A 20,955-nucleotide genomic window follows, 5' to 3' on the forward strand; every position below is an offset into this window, starting at 1 on the left:
AAGTCAATTATATAACAGTGTGCTAAACTAAAATTGTATTTTTGGCCATTAAATTCAGCTGTTTCCAGGTAGAATTTCATCACACATCCTACCAAGAAAACCAATGTAAAATGATGAAATGGGACTTTTAATATTATGGCAAAGATAGACAAAAAGTTTTTTTTTTTTCTCAATTAGTTAATTGACTTGGCTGATATATCACTAGTCCAAACATTGTTGAGCTATTTGCTGTATCTGTATCATCTGCTGCTAAAATACTGACAGGAACTGTAAGGGTTGAGATTATTATGGGGTGCAGAATTAGAAAATTTTCAGCATTGAGATTATAGAAAATACTTTAGATTTAAGATTTTTATATGTATAGTTTCATAGCTTTATGAAACAAGCAAATACATGTTAGAGATGTTAGGAGCATTCCTCACCCCATAGAGCCTCTCTTCTAATACATGAAGTGTTATTATTGCGATTGGGTTTCAACTTTCAGGGGTCATTCTTTTTATGTATTAAATTGAATGACCCTCTGCTGAATTCAAGGTCGTTTATTTTCAAATGTTTTTAAATCCTGCCAGGACTAGTATTCCTAGTATAGTATTCTGTGTAATGTTTACTTTATTATGCTGCTGCATCATGATTATATTAACCTGTGTCCTTCGTGTTCCTGTAATTTGGCAAGTTGAAGGATCTGAAAGCATTTATAAAAGACAAAAAAACAAACAAATAAAAAACTTATTTTAAATGCAAAGCATCTATAATCGTTGTGTATATTTGTTTAAAAACTTTGTCATAAAACTGCTGAGAATGTGACTGTTTTTATATAAATACCACATAGACACTGCAGCTGAATGTCAGACATGCTTCTACCAAGTGCTTAAAATCGAAATGAAATCAAATTGGACTATTTTCAACTTATTTATACTCTTAATTTATTTCCGTGAATTAATCAATTCATTATCTCATCAGTGCAAGTTAGTCTACAGAAAAACACCACCCTCTGATTGGATAAGACTCGTGAAGAGGCGTGTCCAGTTCTGCATAGCGTTACAATACTGCCGCTTGCTGGAGAGATGCTTTTTGCGGATGTCTTTTTCCCTCGGGAATGAAAACGAAGGTGTAATTTCACCAAGCAGCCAGTGAACGCGCTCAATACAACCCAGAAGACACTTAATATGCTTTCACATTAATGTAGTTAAAGCTTCAGGGCTCTCTTCTGAAATATAATGGACAAAAATGCTTGATAGACTCTGTTTAAAACATTTTCTGTATAGACAAAGGAATGTTTTTGCTTATTTTTATATTGTTTAACTCTTTTCCAAGGGACGCGCAGCAAGGTAAGAACAAGCCTTATTAGTTTCGGTAGGGAACAAACTAACTACTGATCTTTACCAGCAAAAATGGGAAAACACATTACATGCAGAACCTACAGATGTAGCTACTAGAAACAAATTTATGGTATTATACAATTGTAGCCCATATAAAATAAACTTTTAAAGCATATTTATAGTAGTTTGTTTACAGGTCCCTGTCCATTTTGTCACCTGATGTACTGTGTCAGGAAACGCCGTGCGTAGGCTACTTTTACTTGCACTCTCATTATACAATTATAATGACATTTAGGCAGTATCGCCATTAGAATGACATGTAAAAGACAGGCTACTTCGATCAAATTTCCATCTTCTCGGTCGCTCGCTCTGTCTGGATGCGCTCCAATCCACAACCAGGTGATAAAAAGTACACTTCCAAAATGTAACCTACTTAAAGTGCACTATTTTCGCGCACTAATTTTGTACTAAAAATTCTTCTTTAGTATACTTATCAAAATAATCCTAACAACATCTAGGTTTACTCAACTGTGCTATGTTGAGACATATGAACTAATATGTGCATTTTAACATAGGCTACTCTTTCTGTATTAAAAAATTTATTTAGTTACCACTTGTAGGGTGATATCAGGCAAATTGTGCCACTTTTTGGTTAATTGCTTGTTAGGACACTAACAAAAAACATATGTAGCCTATGACATTTAACTGTGTTCTTATGATTAATAAGGACTGTTTTTAATATTTTTGTCTTGAACTGATGTAATCAAATGTAATCGTTCAGGCCCTACAGATTTTGAAACATTAGCTGTCCCACATTTTGTTCAGGTAAAATGGCCCGGCTGATCAGCAAAAATGAGCCAGTCAAACTGCAAAATGAAACAGAAACATTTCTGATAAAACACATTTAATTATTTGTAATTTTATATTGTATCAGTGTAACACTGCATTTAAAATTACATTAAAACATCAATTTAGGCCTTTGTAGCTTGGCTTGTGGGATATCCCAAACTCTCGCAAAGAAGAAAGTGGAGCTACATTTGTTTTTAGGCCTCTCTCTCATCCTCTCCTCTACCCACTGTTTTTGCCACTTCCCTGGCAGCAGTGCCGGTCCTAGCCTCTTTGGCGTCCTAGGCAAGATTTTTTTTTGGCGCCCCCTTATATTGCAATTTATATCACCAAGTATTTAGACAAAATAATAAAAAATTAATAACACTTGTATAGCACTTTTCTAGATACCCAAAGATGATTTATGAGAAAACGTGAGCCTAAAGTATTTTGCCATTGACGTTTTCATTTATTTTGTAAAAAAGGGTTTCAAACTCACAAGTTTAAATACTGTAAATAAAAGTGCAACACTTTTGGTAAAAAAAAAGCAACAACACAATAATATAAACAAAAGCCACTTTAAAAATAAATCCAAATAACTGGATCATCCATCCATCCATCCATCCATTTTCTTCCGCTTTATCCGGGGCCGGGTCGCGGGGGCAGCATTCTAAGCAGAGACAGCCAGACTTCCCTCTCCCCAGACACTTCCTCCAGCTCTTCCGGGGGAATCCCGAGGCGTTCCCAGGCCAGCCGAGAGACATAGTCCCTCCAGCGTGTCCTAGGTCTTCCCCGGGGCCTCCTCCCGGTGGGACATGCCCGGAACACCTCCCCAGGGAGGCGTCCAGGAGGCATCCGGAACAGATGCCCGAGCCACCTCAGCTGGCTCCTCTCGATGTGGAGGAGCAGCGGCTCTACTCCGAGCTCCTCCCGAGTGACAGAGCTCCTCACCCTATCTCTAAGGGAACGCCCAGCCACCCTACGGAGGAAGCTCATTTCGACCGCCTGTATCCGGGATCTCATTCTTTCGGTCATGACCCAAAGCTCATGACCATAGGTGAGAGTTGGAACGTAGATTGACCGGTAAATCGAGAGCTTCGCCTCACGGCTCAGCTCCTTCTTTACCACGACGGACCGGTACATCGACCGCATTACTGCAGAAGCTGCACCGATCCGCCTGTCAATCTCCCGCTCCGTCCTTCCCTCACTCGTGAACAAGACCCCAAGATACTTAAACTCCTCCACTTGAGGCAGGACTACTCCACCAACCTGAAGGGGGCAAGCCACCCTTTTCCGGCTGAGAACCATGGCCTCGGACTTGGAGGTGCTGATTCTCATCCCAGCCAGTTCACACTCGGCTGCAAACCGTCCCAATGCGCGCTGAAGGTCCTGGTTTGATGGAGCCAACAGGACAACATCATCTGCAAAAAGCAGTGACGAAATCCTATGGTCCCCAAACCGGACTCCCTCTGGCCCCTGGCTGCGCCTAGAAATCCTGTCCATAAAAACAATGAACAGGACCGGTGACAAAGGGCAGCCCTGCCGGAGTCCAACACGCACCGGGAACAGGCCTGACTTACTGCCGGCAATGCGAACCAAGCTCCTGCTCTGGTCGTACAGGGACCGGACAGCCCTTAGCAAGGGGCCCCGGACCCCATACTCCCAGAGCACCCCCCACAGAGTGCCACGAGGGACACGGTCGAATGCCTTCTCCATATCCACAAAGCACATGTGGACTGGTTGGGCAAACTCCCATGAACCCTCCAACACCCTGAAGAGGGTATAGAGCTGGTCCAGTGTTCCACGACCGGGACGAAAACCGCATTGTTCCTCCTGGATCCGATGTTCGACTATCGGCCGAATTCTCCTCTCCAGTACCCTGGCATAGACTTTTCCAGGGAGGCTGAGGAGTGTGATCCCCCTGTAGTTGGAACACACTCTCCGATCCCCCTTCTTATAAAGAGGGATTACCACCCCGGTCCGCCAGTCCATGGGCACTGTCCCCAACCGCCACGCGATGTTGCAGAGGCGTGTCAACCAAGACAGCCCTGCAACATCCAGAGACTTAAGGTACTCAAGGCAGATCTCATCCACCCCCGGTGCCTTGCCACCGAGAAGCTTCTGAACTACCTCGGTGACTTCAGCTTGGGTGATGGACGGGTCCACCTCTGAGCCCTCGGCCTCTGCTTCCTCAGAGGAAGACGTGTCGCTGGGGTTGAGGAGATCCTCGAAGTATTCCTTCCACCGTCCGACGATATCCCCAGTTGAGGTCAACAGCTGCCCACTTCCACTGTAAACAGTGTTGGCAGGGCACTGCTTCCCCTTCCTGAGGCGCCGGATGGTTTGCCAGAATCTCCTCGAGGCCGACCGATAGTCTTTCTCCATGGCCTCACCAAACTCCTCCCAGACCCGAGTTTTTGCCTCCACAACCATCCGGGCTGCAGTCCGCTTGGCCTGCCGGTACCCGTCAGCTGCCTCAGGAGTCCCACAAGCCAGCCAGGCTCGATAGGACTCCTTCTTCAGCTTGACGGCATCCCTTACTTCCGGTGTCCACCACCGGGTTTGGGGATTGCCGCCACGACAGGCCCCGGAGACCTTACGGCCACAGCTCCGAATGGCCGCGTCTACAATGGAGGCTGAGAACATTGTCCACTCAGACTCCATGTCTCCAACCTCCCTCGGGATCCGATCGAAGCTCTGCCGGAGGTGGGAGTTGAAGACCTCTCTGACAGGGGGCTCGGCCAAACGTTCCCAGCAGACCCTCACAACACGTTTGGGTCTGCCGAGTCTGTCCAGCCTCCTCCCTCGCCATCGGATCCAACTCACCACCAGGTGGTGATCAGTTGACAGCTCCGCCCCTCTCTTCACCCGAGTGTCCAAGACATACGGCCGGAGGTCCGATGAAACAACCACAAAGTCGATCATCGATCTCCGGCCTAGGGTGTCCTGGTGCCATGTGCACTGATGGACACCCTTATGCTTGAACATGGTGTTCGTTATGGACAAGCCATGACTAGCACAGAAGTCCAATAACAGAACACCACTCGAGTTCAGATCAGGGGGGCCATTCCTCCCAATCACTCCCCTCCATGTGTCACTGTCATTGCCCACGTGAGCGTTGAAATCCCCCAGTAGAACGACGGAGTCCCCAGTCGGAGCACTTTCTAGCACCCCTCCCAGAGACTCCAAGAAGGCCGGGTACTCTGCACTGCAATTCGGCCCATAGGCACAAATTACAGTGAGAGACCTATCCCCGGCCCGAAGGCGCAGGGAAGCGACCCTCTCGTTCACCGGGGTAAACTCCAACACATTTCGGCTAAGCTGGGGGGCTATGAGCAAGCCCACACCAGCCCGCCGCCTCTCACTGCGGGCAACTCCAGAGTAGTGGAGAGTCCAGCCTCTCTCGAGGAGTTGGGTTCCAGAGCCCAAACTGTGCGTGGAGGTGAGCCCAACTATCTCTAGTCGGTACCTCTCAACCTCCCGCACAAGCTCAGGCTCCTTCCCCCCCAGCGAGGTGACATTCCATGTCCCTAGCACAAGATTCCGTGTCCGGGGATTGGGTCGCCGAGGCCCCCGCCTTCGACTGCTGCCCAATCCACAATGCACCGGCCCCTTACGATCCCTCCCGCAGGTGGTGGGCCCACGGGAGGTCGACCCCACGTCGCTGCTTCGGGCTGAGCCCGACCGGGCCCCGTGGGGTAAGACCCGGCCACCAGGCGCTCGCATGCGAGCCCCAACCCCGGGCCTGGCTCCAGGGTGGGGCCCCGGTTGCGCCATACCGGGCGACGTAACTGATCTTGGTGGAAATCTTTTCATAAGGGGCTTTTTTGAACCATTCTTAGTCTGACCTGTCACCTAGGACCTGTTTGCCTTGGGTGACCCTACCAGGGGCATATAGCCCCCCGACAACATAGCTGGATCATAATTTACTCAAATATAAAAACAAATCTAACAACAATGATTGAAATAATACAGTAAAAGTATGATATAGCACTAAAAATAAATTTCACTTAAATGACAGTTAATAGGTAATTTGCATTGCCATTTAAGTGAAATTATTGAACTTAAATATACAAGCTTGATAAAATTTCAGATGGCACTTAGAGGCTTTTGCATCTGAACTCTTCGTGTATTAATCATGTTGATAGGCCCTATAAAACAAATATTACATGTTAATCATGTACATTTCCTGCATCTGTTATAGACGTCCAAATGACGTCCAAAAAAAATTACCCCGTTCAAAGGTCAAATGTTGAACGTCAAGATGACGTCCAAATTGGGTCATGGTTGGACGTCCAAATAGTGGACCTAGTTTGGACGTCGAATAGATGTTCAGAAATGGTCATGGACCGACGGACCTAATATAGACATGATCTGCACGTCTATCCGACGTCCAGTGTTTAGTGGGTTACAGTATAAGTGGATTGAACACAATTTAATTAAGCTGTTACAAAATATTTAGAACTTGTGTTGCGTTACCTAATTTTTATTAAGTGATTTTTTTTTTTTTTACATTTTTAGTGACACCACTGACTGTGATGGAGGAGAATATTATCATAATTACTCTTATAGGAGCATGTATCCTCCACACACTAGGCCTATATGTTTCAATATGATCTGCAGGTACAGTGAATCTAGAGTAACAGAGAGGAAGAAAATGGAGAAAAAAAGCAGAATGTAAACAATATTTCCCAAAACCCAGTGCTGACACTGACCGACAAAATTATGAATTTTCAATTATGTTTTGTCATGAAACAGAATATTCCTTTTAATACAGCAATACTATATTCTCAGTGGTGTTCTGTGCTCAAATTTTAAAAACCGGTGCCATAAATACATTTACACTTACAACTGTATACTTCAATATACAAAGGGTTGAGGGTCAAAGCAGACATAATTTAGCCTGGATTTTATGCTGAATTTCATCTTTGCACAAAATGTTATGCAGGCACAGTGCTGCCTTACCTCCAGGGACGGACTGGGACTAAAAAACGGCCCTGGACTTTGACTAGGCCCAGCCCAAAGCAATTGGCGTGCGGAAACTCGACAACAACAACAATAACGTCTGGCATGAGTGTCACAAGACTTTAATTGTGGGTCATGATACTATACCATCCAAATTATAACAATAGCACTGATGTTGACTAGATGTTGTGTTAAAAGCATATTAGATTAACTTGAATACTCTTATAGCAGGGGTCTCAAACTCAAATTGTCGGGGGGCCGATTCTGTGATTGACACCTCATAGGAGGGCCATATTATCCTTCAAGCGCAAGAAAGCGCAACTTTTCAGAAAATTTACTTTCCTTTGCATTATTTCTCATTTACTTCAAATTTCATTAGGCCTACTAAAATATTTTTATACCTATACTATAAATATCGTATTTACCATACTAAATGTAAACAGCAGTGTCTCTCTCATTGTTACAGAGTGTAATATAATTATATAATACTATTACTAATATAATACTATTAATTGCAATAGTCTGGTGCGACTTCTCACATCCAACAAGATATATGGAATAAAAAATCAGTAATTTAGGAACAAAACCAGCAACACTTGTGGCGTGGAGGGGTCCGAAATAAACAAAAAAACTGGAGCTATATAACTTTATTTGCCAAAAAAATAAAAATCTCTCATTGTTACATACATTATTAGTTTTTAACATCTAGTGGAAGTATTTTCCCTTACTTTATGTTAGCTTAAATAACATTAAAATCTTGCACTGAACAACACTGTACTGAACAAATACAATCCCTGAATACATTTGTACACTCCTCTGTTTCTTGACAGACACCTGCAGCGCTTGTGCTCACACAGCTGGGCCACATTTGTCCAAGATGCCGTTTGAGCATCGGTAACGTTTAATGGCTGCATCGGACGCGTTTCGGTGGTTTAAATCGGCGCTCGTGACTTAAAGTCGAGTGCTTTTACTGTAATTTAGGCAAGCACGCTCATAATAGAAGCGATTGAGAGCGCGGCTCATGGTTGCATAGCAACGACAGACGCCACTGGAGCGAAAGCGCATTGGAAAGGAGAACGCAGTGCGGCCGCTTATGTGACGCGATATGTGAATGCCCCTTAGAACGGCGACTTTTTCTTTGCATATCAGACAGGTAGCAACTAGAGAATAATAATAATAATAATAATTTAGCGGGCCGGATTATGTTTTATTTTTGAGATCGGTGGGCGGGCCGGCAGTTTGAGACCACTGATCTAACCAGTGCCCAAGGAAGTCGACCGGAAGTTGAAGTTGGCCGCGTGCCGCCATCTTGTAGCCGAACTTCACTTGCGTTAGCATCCCATTGACTCCCATTCATTTTGGCGTCACTTTGACAGCGAATAACTTTACATCTGAGGCGTTTAAAGACTCCATTTGTCCATTATTTATTTCTAAAGATACACGACAATGTATAAAGGGCTCCATTACCTTCTATGTTACATTATGGCCCCGTAGAAACAGTTTTTGTAAAATAGGCTAACGATTGCGTCATAACCACTCGACTCTCTGTCGCACAGTAGAGAAATTACCGTACAGACAGGAGGAGAAGCTCGCAGGCAATAGTATGCATTAACTTAATATGGCGTACTGGCGTTACATTTTAAAATACTATACAAAATAATTAATCAGAATACTTACTCCTGCTCACTCACGCCAAAGAACTCCCCGCTCAAGCTCGCCGTCTCTGCAAGATTAACGATGGCAGTTTGCACGCACAGCTACTAGAAGATTTACATCTGTCAGACAGGTTGCTGACGTCATCAAGCTTAGTTTGAGTCTGCGCGTCAGAAACGGAAGTGCTAAAAATCGCTAAAAATGGGCTTCACTTGTCTCAATTGAGTTCCAATGGGGTGGCTGTGTCCATTTCTTTTACTGTCTATGGATCTAACGTCTTTGCTGCTTACTTGGCGGCCACGGCCAGTGCAGCTGGCATACAACTTAAAGGTGCATTGCTGCCACCTACAGTACTGGAGTGTGAAACAGATTAGTTGGGGAAAAAAACAGATGATGACTGCGTGCGTGGCGGGTGGTGGGCCGGCCCGCCGGCCGTCCTGGAGTACCGGCCGTTCTGTGATTCTCCAGATCACACAGATGGCCAGTCCGCCCCTGCTTACCTCTGCTGTGTAAAGATGCCTTACAAGCATAACTTTTGAAAATATGGCTCATACTTGTGAAAACTGTACCAAAGCCAATTAAAAAAGGTTAAGAAATGAATTTGCAATTTTCAGTGTGAAAATTACATGACCACAAGCTTGTGGTTTTGAATTCATAACCTGTAGAAGACTGTAGAAATGGACTACAGAAGCATTTAGTAAACGTTCATGGTCTGCAATATACACTACCAGTTAAAAGTTTGGAAACACCATTTTATACTATTACTATACTAATTTTTAATATTTTTGAACAAAGTCTCTTATGCTCATTAAGACTACATTTATTTCATAATAAATACAGAAAAAATAATAATATTGTGGAATATTATTACAATTTAAAATTATGGTTTTCTATTTTAATATTTTAATATAATATAATTTATCACTGTGATCAAAGCTGAATTGTCACCATCATTATTCCAGTCTTCAGTGTCACATGATCCTTCAGAAATCCTTGTATGCAAAATCATAGGCATCATATTACATACTGTATGCAAAATGGCATATGTAATATGATGCCTTTTTAACAACGTGACCTCAGGAATGAAGACAAACATGTTGTGATTTCATTAAGCAAGCATCCAATTTTCACAACTTTCAGTTTCTCATTTAATGTGTACATACTGCTCCTCTGAAATATAAATAGACTGTAGTTTAAAACATGTTCTATGTAGACATAAAATGATTTTGCTTATTTATTTACTGTTTTGCCCTTTTTTAACTGATGCACAGCGAGGTAAGAACACGGTTTTTGTATACAGCACTCTGATTGACAGATAGGCAACCAGTTACATAGAAACATACTACAAACAATTTGAAATTGTCTTCAGGTTATATTAAAGGTGTTTTTTAATAAACAGTATTTTGCCTATCTTTTTACATAATGTGTTATTTCATTGTTGTTTGTGTTTTGTTCCTCAGAGAGACACTACCTGCACTACATGTTTACAGCCATTATGGGAACATACCGGAACCCAGAGTTCAGTGCTGTAGCTGTTTATGATGATAGACAGATCAAACACTTCAGTGATAAAGAAAGAGTCTGGATTTTGACTGAAAGTGACCAAACAAATGCACCTGATGATCCGCCTGATCATAGAGACTGGTTCATTCATCAGATCAGGACTCTGTCAAACTGCCCAAACTCACAGTGTTCTGGTGAGATTTATGCTTTACTCTTAATAAATATCAGACATGTTATGAAACTGCTTATATTTCAATATAATTCTATGCATATTATATGCACACTATAGGCTATATATTTTCCCATGAGTGTTGTTCTGTGATTGTAGAGCTTCATGTTCTTCAGAGAATAATTGGCTGTGAACTGGAGAAACTTCCTGATGGAACAGTGAATCTGACTGTCTTTGATGAATATGGATTTGATGGAGAGTATTTTATATCCTTTAATTCTGACACTATGAAGTGGATTGATAAAAACCCCAAAGCCAAAAGAACCAAAAAGAGATGGGATCTTCAAACAGGACGAAACCAGTTCATCTAGTATTTCCTCAAGAACTGCATGGATTGGATCTCAACATTTAACAACACAAAACATAGTAAGTTCTGATCAGATCACTTTAATTAGTCCCCATCTGTGTGTGTGTGTGTGTGTGTGTGTGTGTGTGTGTGTGTGTGTGTGTGTGTGTGTGTCCTTCCCCCCCACCCCCACAACTCTTAGGTAACATATATGCTGGTTACGATTAATGGAATATGATTTTATCATCGCATACATCTATTTTGTAACAACTTTAAGTGTAACCATTACCAGACATTGTCATTAAACTCTTTCATTACAAGTGATGGGCGAACTAGTTCTGATTCGGTATTTATTGCAATACAGTATTGTTACAATATAGCAATGCTCTCCCACATATTTTGCTATTATGAATGTGCTTATTTCCATTGTTGGTATAATTAGAAGTGGGTGGTAATAGACAAGAAATGTACAGTTTTCTACCATCTTGCTGATAATGTATCTTTAGTCATTCGGCAACCTTGCAGTCTGAACCACTGTAGGCAAACAGTCCAGGAGGCTTTTTCTTAATTATCTAATTATTCCCTGGTACAGTAATAGAGATTTATGGTCATTCAATGTGAAATGTAAAATGGTTGATGAATTAACTAGTCTCATTTGAGTGTGGTTTTGTATCTGATATTGACTTTTAAATTGTGAAAAACTTTGTTGTACATTATGGGAAAAAAAAGGAAAATTTACATTTTGTTCATACAGTCAAACCAAAAATTATTCAGACATTTTTTATATATTTTTACTAGTGGGTACATGACACTATAGTTCATTTATGTAAATGAGGATAGCAAAATAAAGTAAACTGTGACATATTATTGTTACCGATGCTGGTGTTGTAGTGACGAGACGTATGCAGATCTCCACAATATTAGGTACTTTAATGAACAAAGGAGGATAACACCAAACACATATACGCGATGATTAATTATAAAGGAAGTGATGATGATCAGGAACAGGTGCAGGTGATCCGTGATGATGGGGAGAAGACGAGGGAAGTGAGTGCAGGTGTGGAGACAAGAGGATCATGGGAAATGGAGTCCGGGAGCTGTGACAATTATACCCAAAAATTCATTAAACATTGGACTACCAGTAAAACTCATAAAAATCTGGAACCAAAAATTGTTCAGACACTTTGACCTGACCATGTTTTGCTTAAGTGTAATCTGACATAATTAAGATAAATTTTCAGATGGTCGGGTATCAGGACGGCTATTGAGACTAAGACTGAGATGAACACACAATCAAACGTTAAGGATATCTGGAAGTGAGCAGAGAAGAGAGATATACGCCACAATGCTGTAATTAATAATCTGAGAAAGAAGCGAGAAAACAGCAGGGAGAAATAGCAAAGAAAATCAGAGTAGAAGTGAAGCAGGTGTGAAGGCAATTCAGCTCGAGCGCTGACTGTGATGACAAACAGTTGAGTCTGAAGCCGCGCACACACTTAACGATTGTAAGGCTGATTATGAATGTAAATTGATACTTATGACTGATCGCGCTCAAACGCTTCCAGTCGCGTTCAGTCTGCGATTACAGTCGGTGTTCAAATTCCATGTGTAAGTATATGCAGTGGGTACGGAAAGTATTCAGACCCCCTTAAATTTTTCACTCTTTGTTATATTGCAGCCATTTGCTAAAATCATTTAAGTTCATTTTTTTTCCTCAATGTACACACAGCACCCTATATTGACAGAAAAACACAGGATTGTTGACATTTTTGCAGATTTATTAAAAAAGAAAAACTGAAATATCACATGGTCCTAAGTATTCAGACCCTTTGCTCAGTATTTAGTAGAAGCACCCTTTTGATCTAATACAGCCATGAGTCTTTTTGGGAAAGATGCAGCAAGTTTTTCACACCTGGATTTGGGGATCCTCTGCCATTCCTCCTTGCAGATCCTCTCCAGTTCTGTCAGGTTGGATGGTAAACGTTGGTGGACAGCCATTTTTAGGTCTCTCCAGAGATGCTCAATTGGGTTTAAGTCAGGGCTCTGGCTGGGCCATTCAAGAACAGTCACGGAGTTGTTGTGAAGCCACTCCTTCGTTATTTTAGCTGTGTGCTTAGGGTCATTGTCTTGTTGGAAGATAAACCTTCGGCCCAGTCTGAGGTCCTGAGCACTCTGGAGAAGGTTTTCGTCAGGATATCCCTGTACTTGGCCGCATTCATCTTTCCCTCGATTGCAACCAGTCGTCCTGTCCCTGCAGCTGAAAAACACCCCCACAGCATGATGCTGCCACCGCCATGCTTCACTGTTGGGACTGTATTGGACAGGTGATGAGCAGTGCCTGCTTTTCTCCAAAAAGTTCTATCTTGGTCTCATCAGACCAGAGAATCTTATTTCTCACCATCTTGGCAAACTCCATGCGGGCTTTCATGTGTCTTGCACTGAGGAGAGGCTTCCGTCGGGCCACTCTGCCATAAAGCCCCGACTGGTGGAGGGCTGCAGTGATGGTTGACTTTCTACAACTTTCTCCCATCTCCCGACTGCATCTCTGGAGCTCAGCCACAGTGATCTTTGGGTTCTTCTTTACCTCTCTCACCAAGGCTCTTCTCCCCGATAGCTCAGTTTGGCTGGATGGCCAGCTCTAGGAAGGGTTCTGGTCATCCCAAACATCTTCCATTTAAGGATTATGGAGGCCACTGTGCTCTTAGGAACCTTAAGTGCAGCAGAATTTTTTTTGTAACCTTGGCCAGATCTGTGCCTTGCCACAATTCTGTCTCTGAGCTCTTCAGGCAGTTCCTTTGACCTCATGATTCTCATTTGCTCTGACATGCACTGTGAGCTGTAAGGTCTTATATAGACAGGTGTGTGGCTTTCCTAATCAAGTCCAATCAGTATAATCAAACACAGCTGGACTCAAATGAAGGTGTAGAACCATCTCAAGGATGATCAGAAGAAATGGACAGCACCTGAGTTAAATATATGAGTGTCACAGCAAAGGGTCTGAATACTTAGGACCATGTGATATTTCAGTTTTTCTTTTTTAATAAATCTGCAAAAATGTCAACAATCCTGTGTTTTTCTGTCAATATGGGGTGCTGTGTGTACATTAATGAGGAAAAAAATGAACTTAAATGATTTTAGTAAATGGCTGCAATATAACAAAGAGTGAAAAATTTAAGGGGGTCTGAATACTTTCTGTACCCACTGTAAATCTGCTTCAGTTGCAGGAAACAATCGCTGTATGTTGAGCTCAGTCTTAGAATGTTTTAGCTAGTCGTTAAATGTGTGCCCGGCTTAATTGGCAATGAAGACAGAGGGACAAGAGGAAACAGGGAGAAAATCAAACCCGGTTCATAACACCTAGTGTGCCAGCACATAGGGGCTTGCGCCAAAGTAAAGTGACAGCTGACTTGAAGTAAAGCCAATAAAGTTTTTTAAAAATAAATGGTTTTTGTCCTTTGAAATATTTTAATAATATAAACATAGCTAAAACAATATTGCTCTGAGCGTGAGCCTGTGATTGTGATTCATGTGCATATGTCAGTCAGTGTGGAATCGCCATCAAGGTCTGAGAGAGCTATTCAGTTCGTTAAAAATTCTGATTTTGATTTATTACATTTTTTTATTTTTTTAAATAATTGACTACAGGAGGAATTTAATTTTAATTAGCGGGCAAAGGTCATACACAAGTGAGCAATCGAAACAAAGATAATGTCCAAGGCAAGAGTAAACAAAGAAATCCAAAGAACCAAGCAGAACACAGAAACTAGGAAAACAGAGGACTTTAGGAAAGTGTTCAGATACGCAGTACAATACATAAACAAGATCTAGTGATGAGTGACTGTGAAGTCCAGGCTTTTATAGACCAAGGTGATATGCTAATGACAAACAGCTGCAAACAATCATGGCTGATAGAACAGGCAGAGAGTTAAGGGTAATGGAGTCCAAAACAGTGACAACAGTCTAGAATGGAGTGCCCCTGGTGGCCCTCAAGGGCACTCCAGCTGGTGATCATACCAATTTTATTACCATTTTTTTAAACTATAGTGAATACAATGTATTAATGAATGAAATGTTCAAGGTGTCTACATAAATTTTGGTTTGATTGTATATGCAAGGGTTCCTTTTTGCAAAACCCGCTAAACTCAGTTTTCTCAAAATCCTGAAGACTGATTGGTTCATGTTCACCTGCACAGACAAATGGCATTTCAGTCCACAGAAAGGGCAGGGTTAATGGCCTATATAAGTCACACAGGAATGCCACATCATCAGAATCTTTCTCCTTTTGCACAAAGATCATCTCTCCCTGCTCTGAAGAAGACTGAAGCCTCTACTCGCCTCTTCCTTCTCGCCACTGATAGCCAGGACTCCACAGAACTACATACAATGGCAAAGCTTCAGGTTTATCAGGCCAAGCTTCTCCACGACATGGACAAGTCTGGACCTGTTTAAGGAGACGTGCACCGCAACGGACTTGGCCCTGCGACCCACCAAAGCCCCTGCCCAAGCCATTGGCCGCATTATAATCCTGCTCTGCAGAATTGGTTTATATTTGGATTTGAAAGGCACTTACTTTCATATTCAGATTCCCCTCATCACAGACCGTTCTTAAGATTCATGTTCGAGGGGGTGGTGTACCAATATTTAGTTCTTCCGTTAGAACTCTCTCTAGCACTTCATAAATGTGTAGACACGGCTTTCTCCCCTCTGAGACAGACAGGAATCCACATACTCAACTAGCTCAACAATTGACTACTTATAACCCAATTGGAAAGGGAGCTTTGTGCACACAGATCCCTGCTCCTCAGCCACCTAGAGAACCCAGTATTCAGGGTGAAGTTTGGCAAGAGCGTGCTGCTCCCCAGCCAACAAATTTCATTTCTCAGCTCAAATGCAGGCTTGGCTCTCACAGAAGCTTGTCCTGAATATCAGGAGCATGGCAGCCTCATCAGGGTGAGGTCTCTTCTCCCCCTTAAGATGTTTCAGAAGCTGTTGGGCCTCATGGGCTTGCTGGGCTTGCTCCATATGTGACCACTCATGCTCTGGTTGAAGGACTGTGTCCTACCCCGTGTGTGGTGCATGGGCTGGAATACTCTCAAGGTTATCCGTGGCTGCGTCGAGGCCTTGGTCCCTTGAAAATCCTTCTGCTTTTATCAGAATGGGATAATGCTGGGCTCGGTTTCCAGAAGGAAAGTGGTCATGACAGATGCCTCCAAGACAGGCTGGGGCACCCTGTGTGACGGCAGAATAACCTTCGGCTCATGGGCAACTCCCATGTTGGATTGGCACATCAACCATCTAGAAATGATGGTGGTGATTCTGGCCTTCAAGGAGTCCCAGAAGGAACTCAGGGGTGATCACGTCCTGGTCAGCTTGTACAACAGACAGTGGTTGCTCTTATAAACCACCAAGTATTTAAATCACACCTGTCTCTGAACAGACAGGCAAACTGTCTTCTCCTATAGGCACAGAAGAACCTACGCTCAGTGAGGGCTGACTGCCCCCAGGGGAATGGAGACTCCACCACCAGGCGGTCAACGTAATATGCCGCACCTTCGGACCTGTGGATCTCTTTGTGACGGAAGAGAACTCCCACTGCCAGATATACTTTTCAAAGGAATTGGACACGCTGGCCCAGAGGTTGCCTTGCCTCCGCCTTAATGCCTTCCCTCCTGTAGCATTACTCCTGCAGGTCTTCAGTAGGATCAAGGAGGAGGGATGTTCAGTTCTTCTGGTGGCACCACACTGGCTGAACCAGTCTTGGTTCCCAGAATTGGTCCAGCTACTGTCAGCAGCCCGTGGCCCATACCACTGTGGAGAAACCCCTAACCAGAGTTGTGGAACCTGCATGTTTGACCCCTTGACAGGAACGGCAATGCCTTTTCCAGGGGGTCATGAGAACAATCTCGGATGTGAATGCCCCCTTCCCTTTCCGCCTATATGCCCAAAAATTGTCTATTTTGTCAAGCTGGTGCTTAGTTTGGAAATTAGTTCATATTAAATGTGAGATTGTGTCAGTTCTCACATTTCTGAAGGAAATGCTGGATGGTTGGCACACCCCCTTGACTCTCAAGGTGTATGTGGCAGCCATTATGGCAAATCATGTCCAGACGGCTGGACAATCGATTGGGAAACCTGACCTAGTCATTAAATTTCTCCGAAGGACTAGGAGGTTGAATCCTCCCGGCCCTTGCTTGGTCCTGTCGTGCGACCTCTCCACAGTTCTTAGGGCACTTAGGGACCCTCCCTTTGAGACAACCTCAATCGAGCGTCTCCAAAGCTATTGGCTCACAGAGTGGCTTCCATTCTGCGCTTGAAGCACAGCACTACTGGATTTAGTTCCCCATAAACGTTAACGAACTGACGCAATGCAAGTGAACTGCAAGGGAACATTTATGAGATAACGGGAATGAGCATTGCATAGCTTGCCGTACTACTATGCTGCCAGTAAGACATGCTAGCCACTAAGTCAAAAGATTCTGATGATATGCCATTCCTTCATGACTTATATAAGCCATTAATCCTAGCGGGCTGAAATGCCATTTGTCTGTGCAGGTGCACAGATATGAACCATCAGCCTTAAGGATTCTGAGAAAACTACATTTTCCCCATAAACCTCAGCGAACTCGTCAACACTTGTTCCCAGTATCTCAGGAAACCAGGGTTACATAAGTAACCCTAAATGTTTTCTCTCTCAGATGTAATTGTGTGTGTGCATTAGTTAATCTGATGCTTCATGTTTCTCACTGCAGATCTAGTGACTGTGAAAGTGAAAAGTGAAGAGGGTAAAACAGTAGTTTTAGATAGTGTCTCTGTCAAATCAAAAGGAGGCCCAACAAATAATTTTCATTTGGACAGCAGGAACTTGATGCTTTTTCATTGGTTAAATTGTCACACCAATAGTTTGCATGTGAGCTAGATATCATTGAAGAGAGAATTATGATCATACCCACAAAACGAAGAACACTTTTTTCACAGCACACAAAACCAAATTCTTTGAAGTTTATTTTATTTATTTTTTTTCCTGCCACAGGTTCACCAGATGTTCACATATTTGCGACAGAATATAGTAAGCGTGAACTGGTTCTGATGTGTCTGGCCACTGGTTTCTACCCCAGAGATGTTCAGATGTTGATGTTCATTAGATTGGACAGAACTAATCTTGAGGATCAAACATCTTCTGGAATCAGACCAAATGATGATGAAACCTTTCAGATGAGCACCAGTGTGAAGATCGACAGAAACTATGAAGGATCTTATGACTGTCTGCTCATTCACAGCAGTCTGGCTGAACCAGTTGTAGAAGAATGGGGTAAATATCAACAAAATATTGGTTGATTATGAGCAGAATAGAGTTTATACATGAGTGGTCCTTCTGCATTAATAATTTAATAATGTATTATTAATAATTTAATAATCTCTGCATTAATAAATGTAATAATACAAGTCATTTGCAAATTTGTAAGAGGACAACACAATTATAGGGGCTTTTGCACCAAAGGAACCTTTTCATTGGCTGAAGTACCTGGATTTTGCCGTGTTCGCACCACAGGACGAACGATTTTAGTTCTAGGAAGACCTAAACTTAGAAGAACTAAACTTAGAGTAGGGTCTAAACCAGTTCTATAGGAACTATCAGTGACATGAGTGTACATTGATCGGTCAAATGTATGTCAAACACCAGCACCTAGCATTTTTAAAAAGCTGTGTAAACATATTTACTTCACAAAAATGGAAAACAGCGAAAACGGCATTTACCTGTTGTCTGCAGGGTTGTGTTCTTTTATATGCCTTGATACTGAAAATCATAGAAGATTTAGTCTCTTAGCTCCACTTTTTGCTCTTTCAGTCTCATAGATTATGCTTTTACATTCCATCTCTGTCATCACGAAACCCATGACACACAGCTCCAATCACGGCATCCTCCATTCATCGGTTTTTAGCGTTAGTAAATGCCGCGATTGAAGACACCACTGTCAGCCGATTCACAGTTCCTATTCCCTGTGCGAGTGCAACCAGTAACACTAAGAGTGAAATTAGTTCCTGGGAAACTATCCTAATGGATAGTTCCTAGAACTAAGTTCCTAGAACTATTCTGTGCGAAAGCCCCTAATGCTGGATTTTTTGTTGCTTTCCACAATTACAGTCAAAGTGCCACAGTTCAACAGTTTATAATGTTGATATAACATTTATCATGTTTTTTTTTTCATTCCTGCAGATGAAACATGCATTGACTGTAAAATACCTGAATGGATTATGATAGCAGGAGTAGCAGCTGTAGTTCTAGCTGTAGCTTTAATTGTTGCTGTGCCTTGTTTGAAAGTACAAAAATGGTACCAAGACAGTTGTAAGTACTGAGCTTTTAACATGTAAACCAGGGGTGTCCAACCTTGGTCCTGGAGGCCTACCACCCTGCAGATTTTAGCTCCAACCAGAATCAAACGCATCTGAACCAGCTAATTATGGTGTCCAGGGCTGCTTGATAATTACAGACAGGTGTGTTGGATTAGGGTTTGAACTAAAATCTGCAGGGTGGTAATGCTCCAGCAGCAGGGTTGGACACCCCTGATCTTAGCATGTTTTCTTTAAATCTCCTGTTTTTAAATATTCAATTATGTTGATTTTAAAATGTATCTATTAAAATGATGTTTTGACAGTATACATAATATGACGGTAAAAATATTTTAACCAGTAGAGATTTTGATGATATTATTTTGATTTGGAATTTATTTGTATTTTCTTTGATGGTCACAAACTAAAGTAAGATTATCCATAACAAATGAATTAGAATGTGACATAAGTGCAGCCTAAAAAAAAATTCAAGAGAAAATCTGTATGTACTCAAATTGAAATGTTTTTATGGCATAATCTTTTTATCTTCCCTAGATCCATATGATCCCATTCTACTGCGGGATTTAAGGCGAATTCGTTATTCTGATGAAAGGTATCTATTTTTGTGACTGACTTTATTGCATATGCATTTGTAGGAGTTTCCCTTTCAGACACAAAATAGTATTGAAATGAATCATGCAATGTGATTTACTAAGATTTGTGCCATTATTTATTGCCCCAGAAAAGCATTTCTTAACCCAATTTACACTTGATAGTTACATTGCACATGCTCTCGGCAGATTTCATTGATAATTAAGGAAAAAAGTATTTTGTTCCTTCAGCTGTTTCTAATGGCTGTTTGCAAGTCACTTAAGCATCCATAATAATTCTTAATCATGACAGTACCAGTCTCTTTTTATTGCGTTCTTATATGATTAGATGAACTATGACATTGCTTCAAACTTTTCATATTTCACAGTTCCCGAATGCTCCGGAGGATCAAGAACCCATGTGTTTCACATGCTGCATAATTCTTTGTTTTTGTTTTAAATCACATTAAAACTGATGAAAGATGAAAACTGAATGAAAGGTGAAAACTGTTTTACATTGTTTGAATATCAGATTTAAACACTTTGTGACTGTGTTTCTAATGCTGTATACTGTAAAAAATTTCCAAGGATTTACAGGAGTATTATTTGACAATAAATTACTTTATTCATTTTCTTTTTATTATCAATTACTGATAATCAACAGCAAAATGAAAGGCATACTTACATCACAGTAATTTACTGTTCTTGTTTTACTGTGAATTCACATTATAAAGTTGTCTTCATTCTTGCAACTTTGAGAAATTATATTGTTTACCACTGTAATTGTTTTGAAGTCACTATAAAGGTGATTAGTGTTTAATTTGTTTGGGGTCTTGGATCTTGTATATTCATATTAAAATTTCTGATCTAACCAAGTCATATGTATGACAAATGAAAACATTTGTTATATCAATGACAAGCTAGAATATAAAATAAGCTAATTGGCTGATTTTAGGCTAAGATAAGCCCTACTTATTAACCTGAAATATACTGTAATTACACACTAAAATTTTAACATTGTCTGTAATGGTGTAAACAAAATGGGACAGTGTTCCTCAACATGTTCCTGGCTGTATGTTGTGTAAATATCAGAGGTGGAAAGTCCAGGGGTCAGAAAGTAAAAGTCCTGCCATATTTTTTTTTCCACCCGCTGAAGCGCTGTTAAAGTTAATGAGATAAATAAGTGATTAATTGAGTGATGATTGAGCATTATTGAAGACACCTGATGATAACAAGCAGAATCACCAAAGGAGAAAA

The 20,955-nt window shown here is 41.7% G+C and overlaps 1 protein-coding gene across 2 annotated transcripts; it reads left to right on the plus strand.

Annotated features, from left to right (window-relative positions):
- Positions 1-1,119: 1,119 nt before the first annotated feature.
- Positions 1,120-20,465, plus strand: LOC125261807 (H-2 class I histocompatibility antigen, D-37 alpha chain-like). Of its 2 annotated transcripts, none has more exons than XM_048180356.1 (6): positions 1,120-1,328; positions 10,223-10,459; positions 17,811-18,089; positions 18,996-19,124; positions 19,664-19,721; positions 20,088-20,465. In XM_048180356.1, exons 1-6 carry the CDS (start codon positions 1,274-1,276, stop codon positions 20,137-20,139), a joined length of 810 nt encoding a protein of 269 aa, XP_048036313.1. In that variant the 5' UTR covers positions 1,120-1,273; the 3' UTR covers positions 20,140-20,465. The 2 variants fall into 2 exon arrangements, with proteins under 2 accessions (XP_048036313.1, XP_048036314.1); XM_048180357.1 differs by lacking the exon at positions 1,120-1,328 and adding an exon at positions 9,909-10,037.
- The last annotated feature ends 490 nt before the right edge of the window (positions 20,466-20,955 follow it).

The sequence above is a fragment of the Megalobrama amblycephala genome, unplaced genomic scaffold (assembly GCF_018812025.1).
Source record: "Megalobrama amblycephala isolate DHTTF-2021 unplaced genomic scaffold, ASM1881202v1 scaffold490, whole genome shotgun sequence".
NCBI lineage: Eukaryota > Metazoa > Chordata > Actinopteri > Cypriniformes > Xenocyprididae > Megalobrama > Megalobrama amblycephala.